This window comes from Osmerus eperlanus, chromosome 9 (genome assembly GCF_963692335.1).
Source record: "Osmerus eperlanus chromosome 9, fOsmEpe2.1, whole genome shotgun sequence".
Lineage (NCBI taxonomy): Eukaryota > Metazoa > Chordata > Actinopteri > Osmeriformes > Osmeridae > Osmerus > Osmerus eperlanus.
In genome coordinates this window covers 17,992,450-18,015,926 of record NC_085026.1, presented here as the reverse complement: position 1 = coordinate 18,015,926, position 23,477 = coordinate 17,992,450, and the positions used below count along the sequence as shown (strand labels likewise).

Genomic DNA, 23,477 nt, shown 5'->3' with positions numbered 1-23,477 from the left:
TGTGTGTGTGAGAGAGTGAGTGAGTGAGTGAGTGAGTGAGTGAGTGAGTGAGTGAGTGAGTGTGTGTGTGTGTGTGTGTGTGTGTGTGTGTGTGTGTGTGTGTGTGTGTGTGTGTGTGTGTGTGTGTGAGTGTGTGTGTGTGTGTGTGTGAGTGAGTGTGTGAGTGTGTGTGTGTGTGTAAGTGTGTGTGTGTGTGAGTGTGTGTGTGTGTGTGTGTGTGTGTGTGTGTGTGTACCTGATTAGCTACATCTTTGATCCTCTCCAGATTAGCGGTCTGTTTCTTCACCAGAGCGTATTGTTGAGGGCTGCTGTCTGTTGTCTGCTAGAAACAAAAACACGTGTCACACTTCAGAGAGAGAGAGAGGGAGAGAGAGGGAGTCTATAAAGAAGTTCCACCATGTAAACGTGTGTCTCGTTTTACAGCAGATTGGCCCCAGGAGCAGCAACCTGAGATGGGATCAATAGCACCAGGATCTGCTGGGCTCCCTGATGTAGCCCTCCAGCCCGAGGCAGTCCAGCAGCCTGAGGCAGCCCAGCAGCCTGAGGCAGCCCTCCAGCCTGAGGCAGCCCTCCAGCCCGAGGCAGCCCTCCAGCCTGAGGCAGCCCTCCAGCCCGAGGCAGCCCTCCAGCCCGAGGCAGCCCTCCAGCCCGAGGCAGTCCAGCAGCCCGAGGCAGTCCAGCAGCCCGAGGCAGCCCAGCAGCCCGAGGCAGCCCAGCAGCCCGAGGCAGCCCAGCAGCCTGAGGCAGCCCTCCAGCCTGAGGCAGTCCAGCAGCCTGAGGCAGCCAGGCAGGACCAGCATCATGAGGGGTTGCTGAAGGAAGGCAGGTGAACTACCAATCAGCCCTGCTGTTTCCGAGCTGTCAGCTGACCACGCGGGCAGTGGGCTCGTTACCCACACTTGTTGATGTGAGTCTTGATGAGGCGTTCTGGGGGACTGAGAACAGCCACACATGACACTCACCCTCACATGTGACATGGCTGCTGTCAACAGGCTGAGTCATCACAGGCCGTGGTCAGGCCGCTCTGCTTTTCTATCTGTGCTGTGTGTGCACATACAGTATGTGTGTGTGAGTGTGTGCACGTGTGTGTGTATATATTGTGTGTGTGGGCCTGTACTGTGTGTGTGAGTGTGTGCACGTGTGTGTGTATATATTGTGTGTGTGTGCCTGTACTGTGTGTGTGTGTGTGCCTGTACTGTGCACGTGTGTCAACAGCACGAGAGATCACGTGACCAAGAAAGACGGCTTTGTGTGTTCACTTCTCCGAGTGCTTCTCTCTCGCACAGTAACCATAGTTACTCTCTTTGAGAGCCACCAGAGAAAGGATGGCAGGGGTCACCATGGGAACCGTTCATCCTGCGGACCTGTGGACTTCTTGGGACTGACTACCCAGAGCCCCGATGGAGGGAGGGGTCCTGGGACTGACTACCCAGAGCCCCGATGGAGGGAGGGGTCCTGGGACTGACTACCCAGAGCCCCGATGGAGGGAGGGGTCCTGGGACTGACTACCCAGAGCCCCGATGGAGGGAGGGGTCCTGGGACTGACTACCCAGAGCCCCGATGGAGGGAGGGGTCCTGGGACTGACCAACCAGAGCCCCGATGGAGGGAGGGGCCCTGGGACTGACCAACCAGAGCCCCGATGGAGGGAGGGGCCCTGGGACTGACCAACCAGAGCCCCGATGGAGGGAGGGGCCCTGGGACTGACCAACCAGAGCCCCGATGGAGGGAGGGGTCCTGGGACTGACCAACCAGAGCCCCGATGGAGGGAGGGGTCCTGGGACTGACCAACCAGAGCCCCGATGGAGGGAATGAACATTTGGTGAATAGAAAAACAGACAACCAAGATAGGGGGGGAGGGAGAGAGGGAGGGAGGGAGGGGAGGGGGGGAATGGAATCACTTCTTGGGGCACAAAACTCTTAGCGGGGCCCCCGGACAGACACGGAGCTCCAAGGAGTGTTTTGGTTCAGACCCCTACTCACCCCTGAGTCTGTCTGGGCAGAGTCTTCCAGCACCTCACAGCTCATCGCTCGTCTGAGCCTACGGGGAAAAGAGAGGAGGTCTTAATGCATGTGCTCTAGGTCTAGACTCTCTCTTGTAGGTTATTGTTGTTGTTCTGTCTGTTGTAGATGTGCTGGGCTGCTTGAATGAGCGTGAGGTTGAAGAAAATGTTGTTTGGAAATCAAAGAGTGCTGAGTTGTATTAAACATGCCACCCTGGCGGCCGAGCTGGGCAGCGTTCAGGCTGAGGGGAGGGCTACCTCGTCTTGTCAGATCCACTGCGCTTCGTCACACTTTTCTTCTTGGAGTCCTTGGTTTGGCTGAAAAACCACCAAAAAAACGTTACATCACAGCTGTAACACATAACACAGCCTTCTGGACACGTGAAGGGCGTGGTGTTAAACTGTCCACTCAGACAGACGGGAGAGAAGCACAGCCTTATCCCTAGCACTGCTGTTTGAACACCTGGAGGCTAATGGCTGCTCTTAGATAACCATCTGCCAGTGAATAACACAAACACACACACACACACACCTAATCATGCATGCACGCACAAATAAACACACTTCCCTGCACAGTGCTTCACGTACATGATTTTATTCTCTTTGCTAGATATGAGATGCCAGCTCTCCCTCAGCACAGCCTCCCTCATGCGGACATTTCCCTGTGGTGTGTAACTGCCAGTCATGCTAGTGTGAGTGTGTGTTCACACCTCTCCAGCTGTCTCAGCTCGCAACTGTGTCTCTCCGTGGTCATCTCCAACAGCTTGGCCAGCCGCTGTCACCCGGGAAACAGGAAACAGGTGTCACCGACAGAATGAACGAAACCGGCCACAACAAATCAAGCTGACAGGAAGTTTCAACTGAGGTGTAAATTGCAGCCATCACCCAGGAACTATGTGTTGAATATCCGTGTTTAAAGTAATTGACAGTGAAGTCACCCTGTTCAGACCTCCACCACACGTGTGTGTGCTCTCTGGCCTGCAGTAGAGAGGCCTCTGTCAGAGTCACCCAGCTGTCCACTCCCTGACCGGAGAGGTTGCGACCAAGAGAAAATTACCTGATTGACCTCTCAATCTCATGCAGATCCACCGCTTATGCTAAGAGCCCCCAGAGCAGCAAGCTGTGATGGATAATCCATACTGGCTGCTCGCCCCTGGCTGGAGAGAGAGAGGAGCACGGGGGGGGGGGGGGGCGGTGTGGGGGAGGGGGGGCGGTGTGGGGGGGGGGGGTGGGGGGTGGTGTGGGGGGGGGGCGGTGTGGTGTGGGGGGGGGGGCGGTGTGGTGTGGGGGGGGGGGGCGGTGTGGTGTGGGGGGGGTGGGGGGGAGTTGTGGGGGGTGGTGTGGGGGGGGGGGCAGGGGGCAGTGTGTGTGGGGGGGGGGGGCTTGTGGATTTGAGCTGTGGGAATGAGTCCCAGTTTTCGAGGTAAATCAGTCTCCCTTCTCAACTGACCAGCTCAAGCATCCTTCCAGCACGAGGAACATGTCAAAAGACGTTGATGTTTAAATGTCTCAAATAATTTCAAAGATGTAGTGATGATGTCCAAAGCAGAAAAAGAGCATCCTGAAGTCTAATTTTTATTAGAGCCTAACACACTTTTCTTTCTTTTCTTTCTACACATTTGGAGGTATAAACCTAAAATGTACAGATTCTCATACTAAGCACAACAGGGACATAGGTCTGATTTCCAATATGGGTGGGCTTTTGTCAATAACTGGGTTAAATATTATTTTCTTCATAAAAAGTGAGGGGGGACATATTTTACTTTATTAGGAAGTGGGTGTGACAGGAAGTGGGTGTGACAGGAAGTGGGTGTGACAGGAAGTGGGTGTGGCAGGAAACGGGTGTGACAGGAAGTGGGTGTGACAGGAAGTGAATGTTACAGGGGTCTCTGCTCCGACTAGCTACCTCTGTGGCGTTCTGCTCCTTCCTCCTCTTTGTCTGGTCCATCTTCTGCATCCTCAGGGCCCGCAGCTCCACCTGCAGCCTCTCCTTCTGCTCCCGCACCTTCCCCGGGGCACTGGGCTCCGGCACGTCCCCCTCCCCCCTGGAGCAGAGACACACCGTGAGGAGGCTGGACAAGACATGTAGCTCCGCTAGGATCAGGACCTCTTTATTACAGGGTTACATTCTTTCTTATAGGTTCAGAACTGTTTTGAGAACCAGCACCAAATCATTCCAATGTAATTGTACTTGTTGCAAATGGCAATAAACCGGAAACTTGAACACGGTGTTAGATATTGTCGTTGCTGATCTGTAGGACTTTGCTTTAAGCTCTTAACTTGTCAGGTGTTTGTCAATGTATTTGCAAAGCATACTGTTGCAAACAATTCATCAAACATTTAGTTTAGGCATTACATTCGTGGTCGTTGCTTAATATTAAATGATATCTCAAACTGAGCTTGCTGGATACGAGTTACAGAACAACCAGGGCTGATTGTAGCTGCTTGTATAAAATATCTCTTCACTCTGGGTTATTTTTAACCATTCGATTTCAGTTTCTTTTTTTATATAGAAAAACACATTAGCCAAGGAATATTCAAATTCTCTCCAAATCTAATTATTGGTACTCTAAATATACTCTCGCTAATGAAACCCCACAACAACATGATTAGCAAGTGAATAATCTGGTGTGTGAGCCAGCTCTCCTTTGTAATGTTCAGTCATGGACGAGTAACAAAACAGGCTGACAAGGAAAGGATAACAAGGTCTCACTCTTTCTTCTTCAGCGAGTTCTTCTTCTTCAGGTTTTTAAAGGTGTCTGCGTACTTCTGCAGCAGTTCCTCCTCCTTCTTCTGGAACTTCCTCTCCAGCTCCTTCAGATCCTTCTCCTGCCTCCTGGTCAACTTCAGGAAGCTCTTGTGCTGAATCAGCTGCTCAGGGGACACGGTGTCGAGCTCTAGAAAGACAAACACAGTCTCGCCCGTCAGAACACACGTGCTGACATTGCATCTGTGTTTGTGTGGCGGGTGCTGATCTCTGAGGTTCTGGACATGTGTGAAGAGAGCAGCTCAGTGCTGCATGAGATCAATGGAAGGTGAGAGGACGACAGGATTTACCTGCGCTGGATTCTGGTTCCGTGGGGTCAGGTGCAGCAGGGACGAAAGCCAGACTTGTGACGGTGTCTGGAACGTTCTCTGGGGTGGGTGTGTCCTCTGAAACAGGCTTGCCGTTTGGGGTTGAGTCAGGGATGCTGTTGGGAGGAGCTTCAGATTGAGGGGATGGTTCATTGGCTGCGATTGTCTCTCCACTATCAGGGGAGGGGCTTGCATCAGGGAGGGGCTCAGGTGTGGTGCTTCCTGGTTCGGTGGCAGGATCAGGGATGGGGTCCACATCCGGTTCCTCGGTTCTGGAAGCGGGGTCAGGTTCTCCATCAGGTTCTGCAGGGGGGTTGTCCTGGGGAGAATCTGAGGCCATGTTGGGGTCTGCAGCCTCCAGGAGGTTCTCCTCAGGGGCAGGAGAGGGGATCTGGTCCTCTGGGTTCTCCACATCCTCCTCTGGGCTGGTGGCAGCTGCAGTCTTGGGCTCTAGTTTAATAAAGAGAACGTCAGGAAACGTTGATGGATGTCTAACTAGCTTGTTACCGCAGTTTACACTGAAGTGTTAACTTCTCAGAATGAACAGTCTCTCGCTCTCTGAATGCCTGTTACCTGGTTCTGCTGCAGTTGGAGCTTTGTCAATAAGTGTTTGGGCCACGAGAGGCAACTCGTACGGGCTGACGTAATCTGCAGACTATGGGCACAGGACAGTGTCAGACATCACAACCTAACAAGCTTCATCATTATCCAGCAAGACCATTAATGCTGTCATACTTTTACATATGGAGGCCAGGCATCGTTTGTTTTACATGTGGAAGGGAAATATTCCCCACGGGGAATATTTCACTCTACAGATTTACCTCCTGTGTCTTGGTCAACTTCTCCGAATTCTTTGTTGGATTAAACAGGGCGTCTGTAAAGTCTGACACACAGAACATGCATAAACAGAAATCAGTTTCTCCATAATCTATGAAGTGGTGAATCCAAACATTCGTTTCTACGACCAGGGCGATGCTGAGGCCCTCATGTTTCAAACAAGAGCAGTCTCTAGCGACTCCCACTACAGAAGACCCATCCCACATTCCCCGACAACCAGCAGTTGTGCTGCTGGTTTGCTGTTTCCGTGGTGACGCTGGGGATAGATCACCTGCGAAAGCAGCAGGGATGTAGTCCTTGACCTCGATGTACACAAACAGCGCCGGCAGAGACAGCGGCATGTTGCTCTCACTGCGCAGGCAGATGTGCTGGAAGCCTGCGGGGCACACACACACACACACACCCCCACACACACACACACACACACCCACACACACACCCACACACACACACACACACACACACACACACACACACACACACCCACACACACACACCCACAAACACACACACACAAACCCACACACACACACACACCCACAAACACACACACACCCACAAACACACACACACACTCAGAGAGATGAAGAAAGCGTCATGGTCTGCTCCATCAGCAGAGACATTAGGGGAGGGAAGGCGGGGGCTGGAAGGCGGGGGCTGGAAGGCGGGGGCTGGAAGGCGGGGGCTGGAAGGCGGGGGCTGGAAGGTGGGGGCTGGAAGGCGGTGGGGGCTGGAAGGTGGGGGCTGGAAGGTGGGGGCTGGAAGGCGGGGGCTGGGAGGTGGGGGCTGGAAGGTGGGGGCTGGAAGGCGGGGGCTGGAAGGCGGGGGCTGGAAGGCGGGGGCTGGAAGGCGGGGGCTGGAAGGTGGGGGCTGGAAGGCGGTGGGGGCTGGAAGGTGGGGGCTGGAAGGCGGGGCTGGAAGGTGGGGGCTGGAAGGCGGGGGCTGGAAGGCGGGGGCTGGAAGGCGGGGGCTGGAAGGCGGTGGCTGGAAGGCGGGGGCTGGAAGGCGGGGGCTGGAAGGCGGGGGCTGGAAGGCGGGGGCTGGAAGGTGGGGGCTGGAAGGCGGGGGCTGGAAGGTGGGGGCTGGAAGGCGGGGGCTGGAAGACGGGGGCTGGAAGGTGGGGGCTGGAAGGTGGGGGCTGGAAGGCGGTGGGGGCTGGAAGGTGGGGGCTGGAAGGTGGGGGCTGGAAGGCGGGGGCTGGGAGGTGGGGGCTGGAAGGCGGGGGCTGGAAGGTGGGGGCTGGAAGGCGGGGGCTGGAAGGCGGGGGCTGGAAGGCGGGGGCTGGAAGGCGGGGGCTGGAAGGTGGGGGCTGGAAGGCGGGGGCTGGGAGGTGGGGGCTGGAAGGTGGGGGCTGGAAGGTGGGGGCTGGAAGGCGGGGGCTGGAAGGTGGGGGCTGGAAGGCGGGGGCTGGAAGGTGGGGGCTGGAAGGCGGGGGCTGGAAGGTGGGGGCTGGAAGGTGGGGGCTGGGGGTTATTTGGTGCTGCCAACCCGGTGCTCAGCTCACCTGACTGCAGGACCTCGATGGGGATGATCCGGTGCCCCAGAAACTTGCCGTTCTCCTCATGAACCACGATCCTGAGGTGGGCCATGTCGGGCAACAAGATCTGCTCGCGATGACGACAACATCATCATCATCAACAGCAATAACAACAAATACTGCATCACTACTGACAGCTAACACATCTGACAGCTAAGATACCAGGAACACAACATAATACACACACCTTCTCAAAAACAAAGGGTTCCTCGTTCCACACTGGGTTTATGGCGTTTTGTGTAGCGGACCACTTGGTGCGGCACTTCTTCTTGGGGTCACCTGGCAGCCCTATGACCTCCACCTCCACACCTGTCTTCACACTCTTGTCAGACAGGAACTGGCCAGAATAGATCTGAGGACGAGGTGAAAGGATCACTGACCTGCCGACAGACCGACACACGTGAGGCCTGGCGCTCCACAGCACAGCTGGTACCCTGGGGGCCATGTGGGGGGGCCAAGTTGGGGGGCCATGTGGGGGGGGCCATGTGGGGGGGCCAAGTTGGGGGGCCATGTGGGGGGGGCCATGTGGGGAGGCCATGTGGGGGGGGCATGTGGGGGGGGCATGTGGGGGGGCCATGTGGGGGGGGGCATGTGGGGGGGCCATGTGGGGGGGCATGTGGGGGGGGCATGTGGGGGGGGGCATGTGGGGGGGGGCATGTGGGGGGGCCATGTGGGGGGGCCATGTGGGGGGCCATGTGGGGGGGCCATGTGGGGGGGGCATGTGGGGGGGGGCATGTGGGGGGGGCATGTGGGGGGGGCATGTGGGGGGGCCATGTGGGGGGGGCATGTGGGGGGGCATGTGGGAGGGGGCATGTGGGGGGGGCATGTGGGGGGGGGCATGTGGGGGGGGCATGTGGGGGGGCCATGTGGGGGGGGCCATGTAGGGGGGGGGCATGTGGGGGGGCCATGTGGGGGGGGCCATGTGGGGGGGGGGCATGTGGGGGGGGCATGTGGGGGGGGGCATGTGGGGGGGGCATGTGGGGGGGCCATGTGGGGGGGCATGTGGGGGGGGCATGTGGGGGGGGGCATGTGGGGGGGGCATGTGGGGGGGCCATGTGGGGGGGGCCATGTGGGGGGGGGCATGTGGGGGGGCCATGTGGGGGGGGCCATGTGGGGGGGGCATGTGGGGGGGCCATGTGGGGGGGCCATGTGGGGGGGGCCATGTGGGGGGGCCATGTGGGGGGGCCATGTGGGAAATGTGTAACGACAGCCTCAGCCAAGCTTAACACATACACAGACGCACACACACACTCAAACGCCCACACAATCAGAAAAACTAAGTCACACAGTGCATAAGGTTCTGTTGCTCTCGAGTGGAAGGAAAATTGCCCACAGCAAAGAACAACCTCTTTTTAGAAATGTGCCGAACATGAATTCAACCAGAGAAAATGGGCCTGGTTGCATTTTTACATGATCGTTATCTGACCAACAATCATATTCACTCCCAAAGACTCTCTCATAGGAACACAGAACCTGTGTGGGCTTGTTGCATTGAGACAATCTGTGTAACGGTCAACACCTCTGTGTTGTTTCAGCCTACCTTGATGGTCAGTGTGTTGGCAACAATGGTGTCTATTCTGTCAGTGTAGGGGTCAAACTTCTTGTCGCTGCGTCGAAGGAGGTCATGTTTCAGGAGGTAACCTGTTCTGCCGTTGAACTCAAACACGGACATGTTCAGCTGCATGGGAAAATCTGGCAAGCAATCCAGAAGGAATCAGAGAAATAACAGAAATCATGTTCAGAGTCCATGTGTTTCCTTTGAGGAGATGACATGTTTCATGTGCAGGATGGATCTCGCTCCACCAGTGCGTGTCAGTACAACACTGACCCCTAGTGGAGAACTCACAAACATTCACTTTAACTGTTAAGTCTTCGGTAACACTCAATCATAATCAGAGATGGGAAGTAACAAAGGACAAATACTTTGTAACTGTACTTAAGTAGTACAAATATTGCATATAGAAAGCAGAGCAGAAGTAGATAGGTGCAGAAATACCCATGGTTTGGTAGTTTAGCGCCACCATCTGGCAGCCGGCGTTCCAGAACAGTTGGGGAGTGTAGTTAGAGGAGTCCATCCTGGTTCCTTTAGGATAGATCCTGCTCATCTGACGCTTATTATACCTGGACAGTCTGGATTAGGAAACATCTAACCTTCTGTTACACCTGAACAGTCTGGATTAGGATTATATCTAGACTAATTGTTCTATATTTTAATATTTGTATTTGTAAAGTAACTGGCATGGGGTAGTCCTTATGGTTACATTTGTACGATGTTTACAAGTAAACTACTGCATCTACAGATAAGAAACCGTGTCAAAAGATACTCAACAAACTCAACAGCAGATTTGGAGATCAAACTCTCTCCTTTGGTCTCCACAAAGGATGACATGGAATAGCTCCTGTTCTTCTCTGTAAAACGTGAATCAGGAAAATAAGAAGTATTTATCAGGGGGTAACTTGCATGATATGACCAACTGACTCAAGATGAGTCAGTTGAGATGAGTATTGACTGACTGCAGATGGAGCATCTTTCCTGAATTTAAAGGAATTTTTACACTTTCAAACTCACTTTTGGCGTTCTCAAAAGAAATAAATTTGTTGGGCTGGATGTAGTTGACCAGGGCAGACATCTCCTCATACGCTGTCACTTCCTGTCCCGCTGTCCCCTAACAGGTAAGTAAGCAAAACTCTGAAAGGACTACAATCTCAGAAGAAAACCTGCAGTAGTACAACAGTCCTTGTTTACTTCCTCTACATTCAGTACTTCCTCAAAACTCCATGTACATTTTATGGACAATAAAGTTTTCTTATCTTACCTCATCCGAGTTCTTCATCTTTTCCTCATCCTGCTCCTCCAGGTCCTCATGTTCCTCCGTCTCCTCCGAAGGCCCCTCGCCCTCTGGCACACAAACATCAATCACCCTTCACAATCAATACAGGAAAACGAACCCATTTCTAGGTCACCAAAACAACACAATCAATCTTCCAGTAATGTACTGTTCCTGCAGCAGCTCAATTGCTGCTTATGGAGCCATTCAACCACTACATCCCACCTTGGCCCTCCTGGGTGGAGGGGGGGGGTGGAGGCTGGCAGAGGCCCGCAGCAGGGCCCAGCGTGTTCTGGTTGGGTGCTGGGGTCTTCTTTGGGCTGTCCTGGCTGGGTTTATCATGACTTCCTTTCTTGTTCTTGATCAGAATCTTCCCCATGAGCTCTGCTGGGCTGGGGATCTGCTGTCCTGGCTTCAGCTGCACACACACACACACACGCACGTGCACACACGCACGCACACACACACACACACACACAGAAGAGAAGAGAACAGTTTTGTCATGTAAAGAGGCTGTTTATGAGGGTCTGTGTGGTTGAGGATGTGGATGAGGGTCTGTGTGGTTCAACTCACAGGGTACTTGTCCAGGGGGTCTGTCAGCAGAGCGTCACCAAATATGGTCTTACAGTAGTTGGCCATCTTCTCCTGTTGCTTCACCCTGGCACACCACAAAAGCACAGGATCATCCATTGTCTTAGTGGAAGGCTCAGTCAAATAATGACCCATATGCAGATAGTGGCAGTGAAAACTGGGCTATGTGGATTGGGGAGGATACGTCAGTTGGATGTGAAGTGAAAGATTTAGCGTGAAGTTGGGTTTATGTTTCTTACGAGTCCACGTGGTTCTCAAAGGACAGGATGACAGGATACTGGGACGTTTTAAAGGCGCTCTCAGCAATGGCTTCGATCACATCCTGTCAAACCCACACAGGAGAAGACCCAGTGTGACCGGCAGGTAAAAACTTCTCTTCCTGAACAAGCCGAGAACACTGTTCAATCCTGTAACAGGACTGATAATCACGGCGCACAAAAGTCCGCTTATCACGAGACTCAATGCCACGGTTAGAAAATGATTTATTTGATTTGCATGATTTGTAGACGAGTGGTGGAGATGTTTTCTGTCGTGGTAAAGAGCTGCGTCAGCTGAATGTGTGTCCAGGTCATCTGAGGTCAACAGCAGAGTCACCGACGCCCACCTTGAACAGGATCTCTGTGGTCATGGTGAAGCCGTGGGTGATGATGGGCTCTTCCTCTGGGGGTTTCCCCTTCCAACAGTCCAGCTCCAGACAGCGACACCCTGCCAGCAGACACTGGCGGTACATCTCAGGGGACGACACACCAGAAAACTGACCGGCTGAATGGAGACGAGAGGAGCGACGCAGAGAGTTTTAGCTTCATTTGCCAGTTGTGACAAGGTACATTGGACATTGGAGTTCTTGCGTACGTCAAGCCTACTGTCCACATCATCAATATCTACCATGTTAATAAGGAGAGGGGAAAATCAACACGTTTTGTTCTGACAGCAGGCGGGTGTGAAGACCTGCCTGAGGGCCCTGGCTAGGTTGACCTGCCTGAGGGCCCTGGCTAGGTTGACCTGCCTGAGGGCCCTGGCTAGGTTGACCTGCCTGAGGGCCCTGGCTAGGTTGACCTGCCTGAGGGCCCTGGCTAGGTTGACCTCTGACCTGTCAGGTAGGTGTTGTGAGAGGACTTGATGAGGTAGTGAGGAAGAGGCTGGTTCATGTCCTGGCAGCGGGCCAGCTTGTCCAGGATCACCACAGAGGTCTCAGTGCCCAGCAGGTAGAACAGGAGGCCCTCGGGAGATATCTGACCTGAGGAAACACACACAACATTCTTTAGATTAGATTCAACTTTGTCATTCTGCAGCATACAGGTTCAGAGAAGTTCAAAGCCAATGAAATATAGTTAGCATCAAACCAGACGTGCAAAATAATAGCCACATTTAACCACAGAAATTAGATGAAAACCCTGCTGTTTTGAGACATGTAGTTGCTCGATAAACACAGAACATCTGACCACCCTATTTAAAACTAATAATAATCACATTTTATGTTTGTTAACATTGATCAATCATCAATTTCTCTGACGATCATCCGCCCGGTTAGCTGTCCTGCATGAGCTGCATCTCACCTCGGTTGGCGTTGGATGAGCAAGGCTCGTACTTCTCTATGAGGGCCTTGACCTGGTCCGGCCTGGTCCGGGGGAACAGCTCCTCGTTCAGCCGACCGTCTCGCTGCTTGTCGTTGATGAACTTGGCTAGGCTGTCCTTGGTCATGTAGGGCTTGGCCTTGGCAGAGCTGAGGGGAACACACAGTCAGCCGTGATCCAATCAGCAGCTCCTAGCTCGGTCCTGCCTCTCAGACTGTCTCTGAGCCCAGCGCCAGGGTCGGACCACAGCCCTCTGGGGACGGGAATGTGTTGGAGAGAAACACTCACTAGGAGGTGAAGATCTCGTAGATTTCTGGTCGAGGACACAGGTTCATCAGGAAGGACTTGAAGGCAGCCTCGGTAAAGACGTCCGGCTTCATGGTGTCGCCCTGACAACAACACAACCACAGCCATCACACTCAGATGTGCTTTCAAATACACAGCGATGCATCGCTGCTCTTGAGCTCAGCGGCTCTGTTCAAGACTGTAAAACGGTTTGGGATGGAAAGCTCTCTTCTCTGACCTTCCCTTTGGGCAGGTGGGCTGAGGCCAGGGAACTTTCCACTCGCTTCTTGTCGGCAGGAAACATTTTGTAAACACTGAGGAAGGGAGGCAGGATAGAGGCACACTTCTTCAACGCTCATGATGAGAAAAAAACGATTGATTTGTCAACTTTTACCAGCTCGTTTAAATGTTATCCAGCAGTATGTGGTGTGGCTTACTGTTTGACAGGGATCTTGCCATCCTTGTTGGTGTGAAGAGAGATGCGAACATACCTAGGATAAATATGAGGGAAATGTATTATAATCATTGTTAATTGTGTGTGCTTGTCTATGTTCAGTAGCTCGTTAGACAACAGTTTGAAAAAAGAAAAAAAACATCATTTAATTTCTGAGTTGATACTATATACACGTAAATTTGACTTTCTTTTTATTTTAGCTTGTAAACAGTGAATGCTATATGAAAAAAAAAACAATATATAACTCCCCCCAGATATTGTACACTCTTTAGTTTATACTACTGTCTACCACAGTAACTCATTGATAAGTAAACAGGTCCCCCCATGTGCTGACTGACGGTGTCACTCACATCTTGTCCAGGAAGACTTGTCTGCATGCGTTATTCCTCTGAGGGTTGTAAGCTATGGCCAGGATATCATCAGCCCAGTTCTGTAATTAGTAAACACACGAGAAACACCATCCCTGTAGTTCACATGTTGCATTATTCAAAGATGTGATGTCATACCGTTTACACTAATACTGGGTGTACTGTATAAACTGTTATGAAAAACATTCATGTTAACCGCCACCAGAGGGCGATGGATCGATTACGGCCTCAGTCACATTGATGTTGACTCTTACTGTAACACAACCCAGTCAGTCAGTATGCATCACAGTTGATTAAATGTTGATATTGGAGTCATAAACCAACCCATAAAGAGAGCAATAAGGCAGGGGGCCTTATTGGAGAAAGTGAGATAAATGAGGAAATGTTATGTTGATGTACTATGGAAAGGCCTCAGTATTGGAGCTATGGTCATAAAGGGCGGGATGATAAGAGTTTGTCAATAAACAAGAGTATATTACCTGCGTCACTTTCTCTTTGTAGGCAAAGAAGTTGTGGTAGGTCAGATTGACCATATCTGGACCTGAAACAATGGTCAAGGTTTTGGCCAGATGGTGGCTGTCTGGAAAGTCCAGGTTGAACACATTCCTGACCTTCGGGTGCTGATGAAACGAGGAGCAAACAGGGGAGGGTGTTGGAAAAACGATTTTCTGATCAAAGTGTTTCGCAATCATCCGAAGCCTCGCAGTGGAAATGAAAATCACATCACTGGTGTTCAACAGCAGGGCCAAGTCCTGCTGGACTGTGTGTGGTTACACCGCAGGAGTTTCTGTTCATTGTGTCTCTCCTGTGTGGCCCCAGGTCGGTGTGTGTGTCTGTCTGTCTGTCTGTCTGTATAGAGATGTGCTGTGTATGGTTAGTGTAGGTGCTGTGTCTGTGTAGAGATGTGCTGTGTCTGTGTAGAGACGTGCTGTGTCTGTGTAGAGAGGTGCTGTGTCTGTGTAGAGACGTGCTGTGTCTGTGTAGAGAGGTGCTGTGTCTGTGTAGAGATGTGCTGTGTCTGTGTAGAGATGTGCTGTGTCTGTGTAGAGACATGCTGTGTCTGTGTAGAGATGTGCTGTGTCTGTGTAGAGATGTGCTGTGTCTGTGTAGAGACGTGCTGTGTCTGTGTAGAGATGTGCTGTGTCTGTGTAGAGACGTGCTGTGTCTGTGTAGAGAGGTGCTGTGTCTGTGTAGAGACGTGCTGTGTCTGTGTAGAGAGGTGCTGTGTCTGTGTAGAGATGTGCTGTGTCTGTGTAGAGATGTGCTGTGTCTGTATAGAGATGTGCTGTGTCTGTGTAGAGATGTGCTGTGTCTGTATAGAGATGTGCTGTGTCTGTGTAGAGATGTGCTGTGTCTGTGTAGAGATGTGCTGTGTCTGTGTAGAGACATGCTGTGTCTGTGTAGAGATGTGCTGTGTCTGTGTAGAGATGTGCTGTGTCTGTGTAGAGACATGCTGTGTCTGTGTAGAGATGTGCTGTGTCTGTGTAGAGATGTGCTGTGTCTGTGTAGAGAGGTGCTGTGTCTGTGTAGAGATGTGCTGTGTCTGTGTAGAGATGTGCTGTGTCTGTGTAGAGATGTGCTGTGTCTGTGTAGAGACATGCTGTGTCTGTGTAGAGATGTGCTGTGTCTGTGTAGAGATGTGCTGTGTCTGTGTAGAGAGGTGCTGTGTCTGTGTAGAGACATGCTGTCTCCAGCCTGTGTTTTCCATAGACGGGGCGTCTGGGAGCACCAGCTTGACCATGCAGGCAAATATGCATGCAAACACCACCCCCTCAGCGCAGCAACATTACATCACACACAGAAAGACCAGAGACTTCCACAGCCCTCCAACATCATACATCTATCACACTAAAGCCTTTTGTTGGTGAAAATGTTGGAATGGTGGAGTCTAGTAAAATGATGGTGGATGGTGGAGTTTAGTAAAATGATGGTGGATGGTGGAGTCTAGTAAAATGCTTTCTGGTAAATGGGTGTCTCTATCTGAAAGAGGATGGACTTGTCTTCGCTCCTTGTGGACTAGATGTGTCCTTTGAACCCTGCCTTGGGGGGCGGGGGGGGGGGGGGGGCCTTGTGCCTTTTGCAATGCAAATACAAGACAGACCACACAACCAGAGAGTTCACTCAGAGCTGAGGTCAATCAAACTGCCTCTGGGTGAGTTTAACTGGATCAGAACACAGATAATAGTCCGTATGACTCTTATATAACAGTACTCACTTTAGGAAGTTTTGCATATTTCCCTGATCTGGTGTCTCGGATGGTTTGGATGTCTAGAAACTCTGTCTCCTAGAAACAAGACAGCAATCAGGGACAGCACACACAACAGCCTATCATAAACACTGGCTATCTAGCGTTATTTACAATGAGAACAGTAGGATAACACAATGGATGACACAATGGTTGTCCACTATCATAGACCCTGCAGGCGGTCCAGCCATTAGCCAAATCTAATGTACACCATACGGCATCATGATGGCTGTGCCAGAGTCAAAACACAGGAGACACTCGTGTGATTGAAACCTCTTTGTTTTTCGGCCAAAATGTCCAGCAGGCTGAAGGAGAGGATAGATGGAGAGGAGAGAGTTCTCAGCCTGGATGCTTGTGAGTTCTGCAGTGCAGCGTGGAAGCCTTGTGAACCCACATCGGTGCCATTCAGTCCCCTCCACAAGGCTGCTGGGACCCTGCCTGCTGTCCTCCAGGCCTCCCCCAGCAGGCTCTGACGCCCAGCTGGAGACACCCTGGGTGTTCTGGACACAGACAGGCCCCGATAGCAATCACAGGGAGTCTGCTTCACGGTGTGAACCAGAAGGAAAGGCTCTTTATGGGATGTTTCAGTTGCTAAACAACCAGACTAAAGATGTATTTCTTAACTTTGACACACCATTGTCTTGATCCGTCTGTGGGTTTATGTAAGTTTGTAGTGACACAGAGATGCAGGTTCAAATCCGTCCCGGGGAGTTTCCTGCTTTCCTGTCTCCCTCCAACTGCCTCTATCGATTTAATAAAGCCAAAAAAGGCAAAAGAATAAAAATAAATACTTTGCCTTACCTTGCTCTGGTTGGTCCAGTAGAGGTAATAGCCCTTAGGGTCCATTTTCATGGTGACAGTAACAGTTTTTGTGGACTCCTGAGTTTAGAAAATGACATTTAAACGTACTGATGAAAAGGACAACGTTGGTTTTCTCTTTCTAGGTGGACCATCAGGTCTTCTTACCTCGGACCATTTGGTGAACCTGTCCCCCTTCAGCAGGTAGTCCTTCACCTCAGGGGGCTCCAGGATGTAGCGTCTCTTGTCCATGTTGCTGGCTGTCCTTCCCAGTCCTGCTAGTCATCAAACACAAGCTCGGAGACTTCAGTCTGAACAGGCCCTCCGCGTCAGGATCCTCCCTGTACCTGGTCTCTCTGGCTGGGGTTGGGAGGAATGTGTAATACCTACACTCAGGGATTTAGACACTGGGAGGAGGCACCCCAACAAATATGCATTGCAAATGACTGGCAATGAAAACAAACACTATCTGGCTCACTGGACTTGCTGACAGGAAACCTCACTGGGATTGGCTGGTGCTGAATGTTCAGAAAACCTTTATGATTTGAATGAGTTGTCAATTTAGAAATATCATTGTTACCTGTTTGATAAGACACACCTGTGTTTGGGGCAAGTGTCTGAGGATCACTTAATTCAAAGCGTGAGCTACAATGTAAATACTAATCTGCTAGGCACATGTTGTTTGTTTCTACACTTCCTCCCTGCAGGCCTTGGGTGCATTTCACCAGGTGGGCAAACTCAATCACAGGCCTAAAATAAATGTCCCAGATTGTTTTATGTAGCTTATTTTATGCAACAATGATATACTGTATATCAACACATATAATGTGTATGTTAGTAAAGGTGTTTGTTCAGACCATGCTGGGTCTTTCCTGTACTTAACATGTTATTTATTTAGCTGTTTCTGCAGATTAACAGGTCTCAACAATCCATGGCAGATGATTGCCTGTGGCAAATGGCGATAATTGCTGAATCATAGTGTCTGTCGGGCAGGGCTCCCAACCATTTGTTTATCATGCAAAGCTGAAAGAAATACTTTAGGCAAATGTTCAACAAGGCGATGGGACGAGACGATGCCAAATAAATAAATGAATCACTTATGATTGATGTTAGTTTAAATGGGATTTTTCTTTTTAATCCTCCAACGTACAGTATTTTAAACCGTTCTATCGATTTACGACTGCAACCTAAAGACGGACGATGTCATAGGCTATTTGATTCTCTTTTAGTTTAATAGTTTAATAAACGTAGGCTGCAACATGAAATATGTACAAGAGGAGGGAGTTTGTAACAGCCTCCATCCAACTGATCATGTCTCTGTTCTCAGACCTGTAACCCTCCCTGGCCTCCGGGCCTGCCAGGACCAGAGTCACTAGTGCACATGTTCCAGTCAAGAGTCACTAGTGCACATGTTCCAGTCAAGAGTCACTAGTGCACATGTTCCAGTCAAGAGTCACTAGTGCACATGTTCCAGTCAAGAGTCACTAGTGCACATGTTCCAGTCAAGAGTCACTAGTGCACATGTTCCAGTCAAGAGTCACTAGTGCACATGTTCCAGTCAAGAGTCACTAGTGCACATGTTCCAGTCAAGAGTCACTAGTGCACATGTTCCAGTCAAGAGTCACTAGTGCACATGTTCCAGTCAAGAGTCACTAGTGCACATGTTCCAGTCAAGAGTCACTAGTGCGAATGTTCCAGTCAAGAGTCACTAGTGCACATGTTCCAGTCAAGAGTCACTAGTGCACATGTTCCAGTCAAGAGTCACTAGTGCACATGTTCCAGTCAAGAGTCACTAGTGCACATGTTCCAGTCAAGAGTCACTAGTGCGAATGTTCCAGTGAATGAGATGGGCCAGTGAAATTACGTGTTTTCAAGTATTAGTCATCTTTACAGACTTGACGTATTATTTCTCTGATGACGTTATTTAAAACAACCTGCTTTTTGTCATCACTTGCTACTGCTGTCCACGGTGCTGAAGTCGTCTGAGATGCGGGGTGATGAGTTGGAAGGTAAATATGTTGTTAACTCAGCCTTATTACAGTAGCCTGCGTGCATGTTCAGACTCGTGTCCTATACAATGATTACGGTGGCCTGTTGTCTTGCACAGATAACTGGTCCTTTAAGAGCCTCGGCCCGCCCCCTCTCCTGTATTTTTAGCTGATGAAGCCATTTCATTTGTTAGACAAGATAGACAGCTGTGTACCGTATGATCTCACTTGATTGTTTTAATTGCCTAAATGACATCGAATCTTTTACTGCAGATACCCTGCAAGCCAGCTGTCCATTCTCTGGGAATGTCGATGGAATAAACATTTGTCTTTCCCGCTATCGGATGCTGAGGATCCCAATAATCAACGACATGCAACATCCATGATGTCCGTGATGAAACTCAACCCTGCACCCTGAGTCTCTAGGATGAACCGCAGTGCTTTCGAGTATGAAATGAATGAACCTTAATCAGTTTATTCGCAACACAGGCCGTCCGAGGCAGGAGCTTCCAGTCATCCCTCGCCTCAAGGATCAGGATCCAGTGTTCTCTCACTGTGGATAACAAGCAACCTTCAAGACGGACGCGGTGGCGGAGCAGCGAGGGAAGAACAGGGGCAACATGAGAGAGCGGGACTTTATGCCCAATATGGAGAGGGGCAAACCTGCTACTTACACGGGGGACAAAAAGGCAAAGATGGCTGCGAAGACAAACAAAAAGTGGGTGAGATTAGCCACTGTTTTTGCTTATGTTTTGTCTGTGTCTTTAGCAGCCATTATTCTGGCTATTTACTATAGCTTGATATGGAAGCCCACGAGCTCATCCTCTCAGTTAAAGCCGGTGATACCAGAGGAGGGCACAACCACAGCGAACATCTCAACCAATGTCTCCACGAGTACCAACGTCTCAGACACTAACTCAACACAAACAGAGCCTTTATTTATCAATGAGACCAGGCCGGGTGCTGTGCCCCAGAGCAAGGTATTTCACTGGGACAGGAGTAGCAGGAGCGCGGCCGTTACCTCCGAGGGCGCTCCATCAGAAAATGCGCACTCTCTGTCGAAGGGACTCTACACGTCTGCTCGAGCAGAAACTGCGGACAGACAAAACGCCGTGGGGAGAGCGAGACCGGCGTCTCAGGCCGAAGTGAATAGACAGAGCCCGCCAACGGGAGCCTATGGGACCATACATGTTGAGGACACGGATACGGCTGCTGAGCAGGTAGCTCTGGATGAGACAGCATCATCCACCTCCAGCAAGGCCGCCTCCGCCACCAACCAACACGGTCGCGGAGGAAACTGACCAAGCCACCTTCAGAGACGGAACTAAGACTGTTTGACAAGTCGGATACAAAGCGTAGTTATTCTCCGACTCATTTCAAATGCTCACATTGGACATGGCACAGGGTCCATGCACGTTCCTGAACGATTGATTGAGATGGCAAACTAAATGACTACGGCTGAAAGTGTATGACTTTATCCGCTTGAAAATAATATTTGTTTTCCCAACAACTATGCGTTTCTGTTACAGTATGCCTTAATTACGTCCTTTACTTCAAAACTCCTCTAGCAATTAATGGTCATTGCTATATCAATATGGAAAACATAACAGCTATGTTTATTTAGGAGATATACAGAGAATATGCTTATAGTTTGTAAATTACGCATTACTTACTGTAGCTCTTAACAGAGTCTTCTATCATTGCCATTCTGGTTGGGCTATTTAATAAAACAAGAATGCATTTATATTGCATTTCGTTTCACTAGGCTATATTTTCCTTGGACGAATACATTTGGATTCGTGCTTTAGAGGAACCTGTGTTATGAGAGACGCTCAGGTATATTATACACTGTAACCATGTAAATGTGTTGTGTATTTGGTAATGTACATAGGGGAGGTGTACTTTTTTTGGCCTTCGTCGAACTTAGTTGAATTATACTTTTTATTAAAACGATGGATGGTAGGTGCATTAGTATATATCACGAGGCAAATAAACGTCCATGTAAAATATTTTTTTGTTTGCATTTTGTTCAGGTTTAGTCTTCCAACACAATCGCATTACCTAGGAGGTTCATGTTCAATATCTCATCGTTTAAGATCAGGAATCTTTGAATTAATAGTCACATTACAATCCAGTTTGTAAAATGTTACTTGATGTCAAATTCTGTTTGAATTCAAGAAGCTTGATAATAGCCTACACTAAATATAATAGCTTAGACAATCGGGTCATGGTAAAATAGTAGAAGATATAGTAGGAATAGTTGTCTGGGCCATTGTTGACAAAGTATTTTTTTTCTCAAAATTTATGGCAATTACCTTGCCATTTATTTAGGAACTACCACACATAACCACCCCAAACATCTCTCTGAGATATGTATCTGGACAGTTCTTAATCAGAGCTCTGTGCTTCAACAGAAAGCCACAGCTGCTAAACCTGTGTAAGCAAGCATGTTTGTTCCAGTAGCTATAACAGACCCCTCTGTTTATAAGTCTGAAACTGCTCAGAGCACTGCCTCCCTCCCGCATTCTCCATCTCTCTTTCGCTCTCTCTTTATCTCTCTTTTTCTCCGTTTCTCTCTCTCTGAGTCACTTCTGGTGACCTCTGAAAACCATGTTGTACGTTATTTTTTATTACTGTTGCACGGAGCAGCATGTGAGGGAGGTGTATTGATTGAGCACACTGTATTGACAATGCACAAAGGAAGCAAAGAGCCTGTTACACAATCGGGGTCTGTGGTGTGTGCAGCCAAAACGAGAGGCCTGTGTATAAAGCACAGAGGAAAGCTTGTGGTTGTCTGAGAGGAGCATCACTTAAAACACTGGAATGTAAACGACAAAAGACAGCCGTGGTGGTTTGTTACACTTTGTTCTACTGTCTAACTGATACCAGATAGAAATTTGACAGACCGGGTAATCACACCAGGTTGTCTGCGCTGTTCAAGACCTTCTCAGTCCACTAAGCTGAAGGCTGAGCGTTCCCTCCGGTTGTGCTGTTTTCAACATTCTTAATCTGGTTTCCGAAAAAGTAATATTTAGTGAAAGACAACACAGCAACATAAACGTTTCCATTGCTCTATATAGTTGATGAATAGAACAATAAGCCAAGCAAACAAAAACATGATTTTTCTATTTCTGACAAGGACAGTTGTTCAGTTCTACACAGTGCAGTACAGCACTTGCCACACAAGAGCATGTCGTTGTTGAAGTGTACAGCAAAGCCCGGATGAAGTCACTGCTTTCGTCGTCCAAGTTGTTGTCATGATATTCCTCTAGTTGCCAATTGTTCTGTGGCAGCCTAACAAGCTTAACAACTATTAGGAAGGCTTGTCAGATCAGTAGTACAATAACAGTTTTGACTCTCTAAGGCTTGACCTTCCAAATACTTCCTCTACCCAACACTCTGGATGGGAGTGAACTACAAACTAACAAAGGCAGTGAAATCAAAGCGTTTCAATGTCCTATTGTATACTAATTAATAATTTACATGTGTTGGCTAAACAAGAATCTGCAGTAAGCTCATAACAGACTTTTGAGTTTGTCTTGGATGAATAATGGGCTCATGTATTATTAAGATGATGGAGGGAAATGCCATTCTATGGTCTCCAGGCTCCATTAGCTAACAGGAAGTGACATCACAACACCAAGGTAATCTACACATCTGTGTTTTATCTGCTGTTTCTCTCTGCTGACACACCAAGTCAAGGCATGATGACATCACTCAGAACTTTATGGCCAGCTGCACATTGACAGATGGGTTAGCCTAGCCCTTTGGAAGGGAGGGAGAGCATGAGAGACAGAGTGAGAGGGGGAGGGAGAGGGGGAGAGAGAAGGAGGGAGGGATGAAAGACTGTGCTTTCTAAAGTGTGCCATCAGACCAGACCAGCTGCCGAGGTGAGGCCGTTTCTCCACACAGGCCGGGAGAGATGACGCACGCGCTCAGTAGAGGCCGGCCAGGCCCACCTGTCTGGGAGCAGGTAGGCCCAGGCCCAGGCCCTATTTATCAGCCAGCATGAAGCACAACCCATGAAGCACAACCCCAGGACCTGTCTTACCACCCAGCCAGGTTCACAACACACCACAACTCTCCTCAGCAGGGGTTTAAAAGTAAAGATTTAGCCGAGAAGGCAGCGAATTAAGATCTGTTCACCCTACAGTAGAACCTGTTCTGGAAGTACACTGAATGGCACAGCTGTGGTATGATATTCAGTATCTTTAGGAGGTAGCTTTAGTTTTGATTCAACAGTTTCTCACCTTCAAACCTTAGAAACTAAACCAAACTAATACCATGAGAAAAGAGTCAGAGGCCGTTGAGAAAAACTGAGTAGCAACCAAGTCCTGTGGTAGGTCACATCTCTCCGGGGCCTAAACGACAGAAGGCGGCCCTGGAGAACGCCTGTGGAAAGATAATTAAAAGAGCAACACTCCAGAGACTGCTAACAGTTGGGTTGGGAAGGAACAGTAGCCATCGCAACAGGCCTCCAGGGGCTCATTTGGAACGATCTGGCTCTCTCATGCAGCCGGATGTACCTGGCTACTTGCCACTGTCCTGTCCTGCTACTCTTCGACCTTTACTTGGATTCCACAGCAGGTCACATCATGGAGAACCGTGCTAGTTTGCCGTCATGATTTTTTGCGAGAGTATATCAGTAGCGGTTTGTTGTTTCGTCCCGTTTACCCTTGCATGTTTTCCAGCTCGTTCACACACGTGACGCGTCACACGTGACGGCAGGAGCCACAGTTGCATGAGCACCGACCGTGACCCACCTGAGACTGAGAGAGACAAGAGTGAAAAAGAGTGGGGCAGAGAGGGAGGGAGACTTACGTGACATCGCCATGACTACTCTCAGAACTTTAGGTCTTGGAAGCCGGGGAACCTCTTGGTCTAGCTGCTGTCTGA

The 23,477-nt window shown here is 50.0% G+C and overlaps 1 protein-coding gene across 1 annotated transcript in view; it reads right to left on the bottom strand.

Annotated features, from left to right (window-relative positions):
* The window catches only part of plcb2 (phospholipase C, beta 2), a 21,628-nt gene extending 4,746 nt beyond the window's left edge, over nt 1-16,882 (bottom strand). Inside the window, exons 1-31 of the mRNA XM_062469581.1 lie at nt 16,762-16,882; nt 16,597-16,674; nt 15,766-15,834; nt 14,030-14,170; nt 13,533-13,612; nt 13,166-13,219; nt 12,967-13,042; nt 12,732-12,832; nt 12,426-12,592; nt 11,960-12,106; nt 11,474-11,631; nt 11,109-11,191; nt 10,852-10,936; nt 10,504-10,696; nt 10,267-10,349; nt 10,020-10,116; nt 9,775-9,859; nt 9,447-9,571; nt 8,991-9,142; nt 7,638-7,802; nt 7,418-7,517; nt 6,185-6,289; nt 5,898-5,959; nt 5,650-5,731; nt 5,059-5,526; nt 4,715-4,898; nt 3,908-4,046; nt 2,712-2,776; nt 2,260-2,319; nt 1,982-2,039; nt 236-322 (exon numbers count right to left, since the gene is read on the bottom strand). Coding sequence (XP_062325565.1) covers nt 236-322; nt 1,982-2,039; nt 2,260-2,319; nt 2,712-2,776; nt 3,908-4,046; nt 4,715-4,898; nt 5,059-5,526; nt 5,650-5,731; nt 5,898-5,959; nt 6,185-6,289; nt 7,418-7,517; nt 7,638-7,802; nt 8,991-9,142; nt 9,447-9,571; nt 9,775-9,859; nt 10,020-10,116; nt 10,267-10,349; nt 10,504-10,696; nt 10,852-10,936; nt 11,109-11,191; nt 11,474-11,631; nt 11,960-12,106; nt 12,426-12,592; nt 12,732-12,832; nt 12,967-13,042; nt 13,166-13,219; nt 13,533-13,612; nt 14,030-14,170; nt 15,766-15,834; nt 16,597-16,674; nt 16,762-16,845 — 3,633 coding nt within the window. The 5' untranslated portion in view covers nt 16,846-16,882. The remainder of the gene's footprint in view (nt 1-235; nt 323-1,981; nt 2,040-2,259; nt 2,320-2,711; nt 2,777-3,907; nt 4,047-4,714; nt 4,899-5,058; nt 5,527-5,649; nt 5,732-5,897; nt 5,960-6,184; nt 6,290-7,417; nt 7,518-7,637; nt 7,803-8,990; nt 9,143-9,446; nt 9,572-9,774; nt 9,860-10,019; nt 10,117-10,266; nt 10,350-10,503; nt 10,697-10,851; nt 10,937-11,108; nt 11,192-11,473; nt 11,632-11,959; nt 12,107-12,425; nt 12,593-12,731; nt 12,833-12,966; nt 13,043-13,165; nt 13,220-13,532; nt 13,613-14,029; nt 14,171-15,765; nt 15,835-16,596; nt 16,675-16,761) is intronic.
* Nucleotides 16,883-23,477: the final 6,595 nt, after the last annotated feature.